This window comes from Cyclopterus lumpus, chromosome 25 (assembly GCF_009769545.1).
Source record: "Cyclopterus lumpus isolate fCycLum1 chromosome 25, fCycLum1.pri, whole genome shotgun sequence".
Classification (NCBI taxonomy): domain Eukaryota; kingdom Metazoa; phylum Chordata; class Actinopteri; order Perciformes; family Cyclopteridae; genus Cyclopterus; species Cyclopterus lumpus.
Window position 1 is genome coordinate 1,645,078 of NC_046990.1, and position 9,408 is coordinate 1,654,485.

At 39.3% G+C, this 9,408-nt stretch overlaps 1 protein-coding gene across 1 annotated transcript; it reads left to right on the plus strand.

Annotated features, from left to right (window-relative positions):
- Nucleotides 1–3,552: 3,552 nt before the first annotated feature.
- On the plus strand, nucleotides 3,553–5,708 carry kcnj13 (potassium inwardly rectifying channel subfamily J member 13). The gene is made up of 2 exons (XM_034529056.1): nucleotides 3,553–4,069; nucleotides 5,134–5,708. The coding sequence occupies exons 1-2, from the start codon at nucleotides 3,553–3,555 to the stop codon at nucleotides 5,706–5,708; spliced, it is 1,092 nt and encodes a 363-aa protein (XP_034384947.1).
- The last annotated feature ends 3,700 nt before the right edge of the window (nucleotides 5,709–9,408 follow it).

Sequence of the window (9,408 nt, forward strand, 5' to 3'; positions counted from 1 at the left end):
TCACACCCACAGTTCATTTGAGATTCAAGTGCAGATACCAAATGTTTCCAAAGACACCAAATGCCAGTCTGAAGACATGAAATTATATGTAAAACGTTGGCAATATTAAAAATACAATTATAATTCTCTCAAAAAGGTTTATCTGCCTGGTTTAGGTTACTTTTTGATAAGATAGGACACACAGATGCACCACCCTAACCCTATCCGTCTCAATTTATTGCAGCAGCAGCTGCAGGAGACCAACCAGCAACAAGCAGCTCTTTGAATGAACTGTGACAAGGTGTTGTTCTTTCCCCCCCTCCCTCGTTCTTTTGTCTTCCGGGAACACTAATAGGCTCCATGCAGGGTAAAGTGACCAATTGAATCATCCTCGCCCTGGAGCTGGAAGCTGCAGATCGGAGGAGCTGAGAGCGCTGCGCTCAGTCTGGCTCCTACACAAGAATATTTTCTTTGGGGTGACACTACCAGTTTCTGCTCGGGATTCCTCTGGAATTTTACACACCGTACTCCAAGGAACTAGTGGCAGTCTGCCCATCTGCCTCGGCCCCACTTTGCCCACTTGGGAGACCTCAGACCAGCTTTAAGGTGAAAAAGGTCAGAGGGCCCCTGTTTAGCCCACACTGCAGCGTGAGGTGAGTTCAAACTCCAGCATGTGATGTTGGGCTGAGGCACTGATACCAGGAGAATGAGGGAACGGTCAACCTTGATCTGATGGTGTTGGGATATCTTAAGGAGCCTAAGCAATGTAACGTGGTGGATCCTTGGATTTGTCAGGATTTGGATCGATTCATCAATTATGTGCTTTTTATGGACTTTGTTAATTACAATAAATGCAGTAAAGAAATTGTTTCCTAACTTATTTTATCAGCTAAAACTATTCTACAAACCAGAGGTGGTAAACGGACTGTTAACGTGCAAGCATGGTCACAAGGGCATTTGAAAGTCATGGCAACAAACGTATATATTTGTATTACTATAATCACAATTGTATTCAACACATAATCAAACTGATTTGTTTTCTTTTTCAGACATTTACGTTGTGCAATATAGTGGCATTCTTATTGCAAACGTAATGTTACATAAACCCCTCTGCACCCCTCGGAGTGACAAAGAGACATTTCCACTAACTTGCTCTCTTAACTTTTACGTTAACACAGATATCTTAGAGAGAGGAAAATGGCTGACTAGGCATCGTCACGCGTAGCCATCATTGTGACTTCAGTAAGTCCAAGTGTTCCACCAGCTTCAAGGACTTTATCCTACAGCTACACAGAGTTGTTGGTTTGCATTGTCGACAACTCACAGGGACGAATGTCAAACTTAAAGGATTTAAAATGCTACTTTTTTAAAAGTGTGGATGTGTTCACAGTTGCACATAATAAAATCTAAAATAATATGTTAAAAAAGTTATACTTTAGTACAGCACTTTTGTCTGACTGAAATCATTTATAAACTTCAATGGTGTATTAGTTGAAAAATAACATACTTAATTCAGCAAGACGGATATTATTTAAGATGCTTAATTCACACTCTGCAACTTAATCTGCTGTGTATGCAAAACCAAGGTATAACATGTGTGATAGGTCTGCTTTTGAAGCTTAAATAACAAGCAACCACCCCGGTCATACACTACTGATTTGCATCTGCAAATTTGTTTACAATAAATGACAATAAAATTACAAATATATACTTTTTTTCTTTTGATTAAACCTTTTGCATTGGTTAAGGTCATAGATAGATGGTGGCCTTGGTTACATATTCAAGAAATGACTGAATTACTACACATTTGACTGACAAACATAGCACTCTACTATTGCTTCAGCTTATAGATCAGAAAAGTAATATGTTGGTTATGCTGTCCTTAGTTAATAACAACTACTGAACCTACTAAAGTTGCTTTTTTCTCATTTCTTTTAGTCAGGGAAGACCCAAAGCAAGTAACTTTTTTATTTGTGTTTTTAAACTTTAATTTAGTTGAAACATGCTTTTGAAACTATCCAATATTTGAACCCATTCCATCATTTTTTACGGGTGCGTAGTTTCCTAACAACGCTAATCTATGATGTCATCAAACTTCATTTTTTTTTATTCAAACATCACTCCTCTTGCCCTCACATTGGATTTATGCTTTAGTTTGAACCTTAAATCTCATACTTTCCCCCCTTTTTGTATTTGAAACCTATGCAAAGTTCTTAGCAAATGCATCATAAGAAGATACCAGTGCATAATAAATGCATGGGTAAAATAATACTGAATGCATATTGTAATTGGGGAACAAGATGAGTGGAGAGCCACGCAGTGCAGTAAGTTTAAAGCTCCCTGCAGATGAAAGACGCATTCCTACTCTGCATGTTGCTGTGTTCTTCAGACGGATTCCCAGCTGGGACCTGCTCTAATCTCCTGGCAACAATATTGACATAGAAATAGAAACTCTGACGAGTGCAGCGCTCTAGCTGTCTGCCTGTCAGGGCTGCCTTCACATGCATCTGCTGCTCACAGTTCCTCCACACACATGTCCCGTCTACATGAGACAAATGGTGATTTTGTATATACAGCTTAACCTCAGGATTTAAAGGGACAGTTCCACATACGATGTGTATTGCTTTACCCAAACTTAAAAACCAAAAGATGGTTATCAGTTTGATTTGTTTGTAGCCTGGCTAATAATAGTAACTGCTGCTAACCTAGAGCCATTATTAATTACATATTGTTTAAAAATATTTTAAACTTTATTTGAAAATAATAAATATACATAAGTATACATTGTGTCTAAATATTTTTTAAGAAAAGTTATTAGCACTTTTGTTTGGGATTAAAGTTGACAAATGAGACATTGGACTCTTGCTTCACTGCCTAGACTCAACACTTATTCCCACCTCTGCAATAATGTGCATAGAACATATCATGCAATCCTCCGAATAGATTATAGGTTTTATTGTGTGCAACATTTAAATATCCTGGTGATGTCAAAGGAAAGCTGAAGTCTAAATGGGAAGCATCAATGCTTTGTGTAGCATGCATTTATGCAATCTGCTCAATTTATTTTAGATTCTGCAGTTGGTTCTTATTTTGTGTGGTGATTAGGTTTATGAGAATATGTTGGAGCCAATGCAATGCTGATATCAGTGTGCTAACATCTCAAAGAATAGGCTAACATGTTGTTGTTTATCAGCTCATGTTTACCACGTTAACATGCATTCAAAGTACAGCTCAAACTGATGGAAGTTATTTTTTGCAGATATTTGGTCATAAAACAATGTATTGTCACATTACAATTTTGAATGAATATAAGCATAACATTCCATCAGAATCTATCCAATAGTTGTTGAGACATTTCTGTCTGGACCACATTTAGATAACGAAGGCTGGTTGTCGATATAGTTTTGGGAGGTAACATTGGAGCTTACTGCAGATACGGACTCAATCTATTTCAGATTTCCTTTGAACTGGACACAGAGATGAAACCGATATTGACTGATACATTCTCATGAAATATCTCTTCGTCTTTTTCCTTTTAGGATAATCCTGACTGCTTAAGAACCACCTGCAACCATGACAACCAAATCCAACAGCAGCGTTCTGGGTGGCAAGGCTTCCTCCTCTCCTCTTCTGTCTTCTCCACCCTGCCAACGCCTGGTTACAAAAGACGGACACTGTGCCCTTCGTCCACCTCTGTGCTCTTCAAGGTCATGGCGCGGGACCTTGGGAAGAGCATGGTTGCTCGCCCTGCAGGACCTGTGGGGACTGTTGGTGGGTCTGCGCTGGAGATGGGTCCTGCTGGCCTTCTGTGCATCCTTTCTGGCTCACTGGCTGCTGTTTGCCTGCATGTGGTACTTGCTCGCCCACCTCAACGGAGACCTGGCTGTGCAGGACCATGATGCCCCCCCACAGGGGCATGTGGTTTGTGTGAAGCACATAACCAGTTTCACTGCTGCTTTTTCTTTCTCCCTGGAGACACAGCTTACCATCGGCTATGGCACCATGTTCCCCAGTGGGGACTGTCCCAGTGCCATAGCACTGCTGGCTGTGCAGATGCTGCTAGGGCTCATGCTGGAAGCATTCATCACAGGTACGACGCTCCTATTTCTAAAGCCTTGTCACCACAAAAATGTCCTCTGAGGAGTCTCAATTACAAGTTTAATGCACAGATTGGGAGCCAAAACTGAAGCTAATTACCGTTCAGGTCAAATGTGATTGTGTATAAAATATATTTTTCAGGACATATGTGTGGGTTGTTTTCACAGTCTGTTTCCTCATCAATGTGTCGTAACGCTAACATCAATCTTATCACAAACCTCTACCAGTTGAGTTATCTCTTAACACCAAGTCATATCTTGACCCGAAAGCTTTTGAAGAGGAAACCAACATCTTACATCATAGTAAGATCTGCCCCTATGTATCAGAGTGTTGTACTGTAACCTTAAAACTGTATGAATGAATTGGGAAGGCAGAAAATCTAACGGAATACTGAGCCACTTTGAATACTTCATAGTAATACATATTTTAAACAAAATGGGACATCTGCTGGGCAACCCATGGAATTGCATTTATATGGAAGGATCAAATCAAAGTCTGATTGAACAGTGAGTTATTTTAGAAGCTCAAAGCTGTCACTTAATATTTTGTTCAGTAAATACTGTATTTAAAACCAGTCCATAAAAGAGGAAGCACTGCTTTTTAACAGTGTTGCTCAGGGAAGTCAGATTGTCTAATATTTCAGAAAAGTCAACTATTTGTGCATGATTTAGTTTTTTCTTCTGAGATAAACTATTTCCCCCTCAAGCAGCTACTACATTAAAATGCTGCTTACATAGTGAGGGCACATTTTATTTTCTTGAGAAAAAGTCATTTAAATAATAGCTCTGTACTTTTACTTGTGTAATTTCTGAATTGTGGTGTTGGCACTTAAATCATCTACAATGAGTTTTAATTTTGTGTTGATTTTGGCGTTCCCGATGCACAAAAGCAGTAGTGATGTCAACCACTGGATCTCTTTAGAAAACCTCATTCATTCACGAATGCCAGGTCTCAGTCTGCCCTGTGCAGTCCTAATTACAATTGGCCTGATTTATTGTACAAATATTTTTGCAGCATCAAAGTCCAAACATCATATTATATTGTTCCAACCTTCAGGTGCATTCGTTGCCAAGATTGCACGTCCCCAGAAGAGAGCAGGAGCGATCCAATTCAGCCCTCAGGCAGTGGTGGGCCAACACCAGGGCCAGATGTGCCTCATGCTACGAGCCACTAACCTGCTGCAGCGACCTCTGGTGGATGTAAAAGTGAGTGCTGTGCTTTACAAGGAACATGAAGGTCAGGCCCTGCACCAGACCTCTCTAGACTTCCACTTGGATCATCTAGGCCAGCAGCCCTGTCCCTTCTTCATCTTCCCACTCACCTTTTACCACCCCCTAGACCGTCAAAGCCCACTCTATCCCACCCTGTGCGAGGGCACGTCCAACCACTTTGAGTTGGTGGTCTTCCTTTCAGCTTTGCAGGAGGGAACTGGTGACTCCTGTCAGAAGAGGACCTCTTACCTGCGCCAAGAAATCCAGTTTGACCGCCGCTTTGTCCCTGCCTTGGGGATGGATGCTCGGGGGAGATACATGGTGAGCACCCAGCACTTTGACACAGCCCACTCAAAGGAGTCTTTGAACAAGGAGTGTGTGGTGCAGATCAATGGGGACGGCAGCGACAAGATGGAGTAGGAATGGGTGTGGGTTTGGAGTGATAACTGGGGATAACAATGGGGTAGATATCTTTGTCAGGAGGTACTTGATTAAATTTGATATATCTGAATCTATGTCTTAAGATTTAAAATGTAAATGTATATCTGATATGGGTGCTGCTTCAGTTTCTTCCTCCATTTAATTGGAATCCCTAGTGCAACAACCAGGGTAGTATTCCTGTCAATCATTAATGTAAATCGGACGGCCTGGCCAGGGGACACAGCTTCTGGGAATTTAGTGTGAACAAATATAGTTTATTACAAGTTTGGTTTCTCTTTGTGTTGCTCTGGTCATCGGTACTCTGGCTTATGTATGATAATATTGCACTCAGCACAGTGGCCAGAGCTACAAAAATAAAATCTAACTTGTAAATAAACCACAATTTTCTTATAATTGTAATCAAAATTCATGATACTTACTTTTCATGTAAGGTGTTGTAACTGGATTGGGTTATATTGGAGGTGGCATAGTTTACTTTGGTTTATTTGATAAGGGACAGTGCACATTAATAAAAACATTTCTCTAAATGTGCCAGAGTTAGCCAAGAGGCTATTTTTCATCTGTAGTCCCGAGAGGCAGATGTCACAAAACAAACCTAAAAACAAATCTTATTCCAGTGATCAACTTCGGATCATGAACACTGACTTTAAAGCCAATGACAGTTGACATTTACAGTGATGGACCAACAGAGGTTCATCAGCAACTCTTTCTGAACGATTAGATTAGATCCTGATGAGCAGGTGGCACCTTGTATGGCAGCCTGTGAATGTGACATGTAGTGTAAACTATTTGACAGTATGTATCTGTCAGCTTGTTTTTCTGCCGCAAATTGACGGTAAAAAAAGAATTATAAATATAACTTCAAGAAAAATGTTCATCTAAAGCCCCCTTGTATATTTCAACATGTCTGATTTGAACAACCATTTGAAAGATGCCATGATCTAATGTTGCACACAGGGATTTTTAGAAAAGATTTAGAAAGATCTTTTTCATACACAATTTATCACTTTGATGAGCATTTGCATGCTTTTCTCAGTCCCTGGGAGTAATTAAATAAGTAACGTTTATTTGTATTGCACTTATCACAGACAAAGGTAAAAAAAAGTGCTTTACAGGGCTCGAGAAAAAAAACTTAACTTAAACCAAAGTAACCATAACTGGGGCCAAAAATATTACAACAGGTGAGAAAGCATAATGAAATACACATTAAAAAGACGACGCAATAAAATAAACAATAAAAACGATCAATAAATAAAAACGGATAAAAAGCAGGCCATAGCGCGTTAGTTTGAGCCAAGCGGCAGAGTTAACAGGTAAGTCTGTAGTCGGTTTCTAAATGACGTCACAGAATCAGCGAACCGTAGAGCATCCCAGAACTTTGGTGCTACCGCCTCAAAAGCTCGGTCACCACGGGTCTTAAGGCCAAAGTTTGTGGGACGGAAGAAGATGAGCAGGTTGGACCTGAGACGGCTGGTAAATAAAGGAGTGAAGGAGTCTGACAGAGAGGATTGTTAAAGTGACACCTTTCTGTATGGACATCGTCACCCTGTGCCTGCGTGGCTTTCCGGTTTCGTCCCACAAACTGAAGACATGCAACTTTAAATTGCTCAGAGGGTTGAATATGAGTGAATGGTTGTCTGTCTTCATACGTCATTGACTGGAAACCTGTCCAGAGGTACCTGACCCCCCCACCACCTGTAGCTAATAGATGCTCCACAGTTCCTTCACTCCAGACCAACTCTGGTCACATGTCAAGGGCCATAACACTATACCAGTGTTTTCATACCTTACAGACAGACCCTAATTTCAGTTAATTTCACTACACTGTGAAAATCATGTTATGTGTGATAATGCAGTGCTACATGCTCATTTTCATAGAAAAGGGCCCACTTCCATATTGGTACCTTTTGCAATGACAACTATAAAAACCTTGACATTTTCTATAAAGGCACTATACAATGAACTGCCCCCAAGGACAGTTATGCATGTGAACAATAGGAACATATCCTGACCAATATTTTGAGAGGACAGAATTGTCCCATCCAAACGTGTTTGCATTATTTTAAGTGAACAGACACGCGCTCTGAAGCAAAGCAGAGAAATGGGATTCTGGTGTGATCTGCATATTGAATGTGCAGAATGTTTTGGACATTAACAGAAATTAAAGTGATTTCATGCATCATTGATGTGAATTGGTGACACATGCACATTTAAAGAGTTATTTCCAAAAGAGGACCAACGAGTAAATTACATTAAAATAAGTTGATCTACAGGAGAATACATTTTAAAAGAAATATAGAAGGTTAAGAGCCTTTACTGCAATACATTTTCATATTTAGAATAGTCACTTGCCGTCTGATTTTTGTCTTTTCCTTTACATAGGAATTGCCACCCAAGAGAATTATTTTTGACACATGTCATTTTAGGTTGACAAGCATCAGCGCGTAAACGGAACTAGTAGTAATGGCAGGTATAATGAAAGTGTTGAAGCAAGTACCAACAAGGAAGGGACAGAGTTTAAATGACATCTGTCATCTGTATGTATTCGTATTGCTGAACAATGATGTTCACCACTGGTGTTGTGGACTAGCATAACATATGGATTACAGAGTAGACTGTCAACATGCGCTGACTATCCCAACAAACCAGCAGATGTGTGTAATTCCCCTGTCAATGTTAAGCTGCTAAGGTTTAGGCATTTTAAGCCTATTTGAACAATGACGTGTTTTAAAGTGTAGTGACTGATAAAATGATACCGACTGCTGATTTGTAGATTAATGTCTTTATTTTAGAAAAATCATTGCCTAAATCATTACACAAAGTGAAAATCTTTGTATTATGTTCATTTTGTACAACAATAATGGTTCTAGATTTAGCAAAGAAATTTAGGAAGCAGCCCAAAAGTGTGTTTCTATTTGGAGAATGTTCCCTTTGTGAAGAGAAGTGTGTTATCTACATTGTTTAAAAGAAATCATGTAGGAACTTCAGACGTGAGAAAGGAAATGTTCCACAAAATGTGATGGTGCAAGATGAGATCTCAGTGTATCTCACATGCTTTAGTGCCTTTGTACAGTGTACATTCCATTAAATAAATATTTTCTAAACAAGCTTGGAAGTGACTATTATTTGATTTAGCTTCCAGACTCCATGACCACCTACAAATGTATGAGCAGGTTATTGGCTTTCAAAGATTAGGAATGAAGGCAAACTAATACAATTATCAATAAATAACAATAAAACAAATGATGTAGGTTCTCTAGCGCAAAAATGTAATATTAATAATATTGAACAATATAATTTACATCGGGGCACCGCCCTTAAAGAGAAAATGAACCTATCAATTTGGTAAGCTAATAAACACTGAAAATAATAATGGGAAAATGCATTTTGTGCTAAAAATGCGTTGGCATTCTGAAATATTTGAAATAAAATGCTTAACAGCATCACCATAATAAAGATTGGAATAACTTTCAGTTTTAAAAAGGTACAATATCAATAGCTACACAAGATTGAAGGATTTTGATAGTACATAGCAGAGGTTTGCAGAATTCCCCCTAATGCAAATTTAAACATGCCAGGTATTGAACAAACTGGATCAGATAATATTGGGAAAGCAGGACAGATACATCCAGAATATCAGGGAACATACCAGGAAGTGTAGTAAGGAGAACAGGGCAGA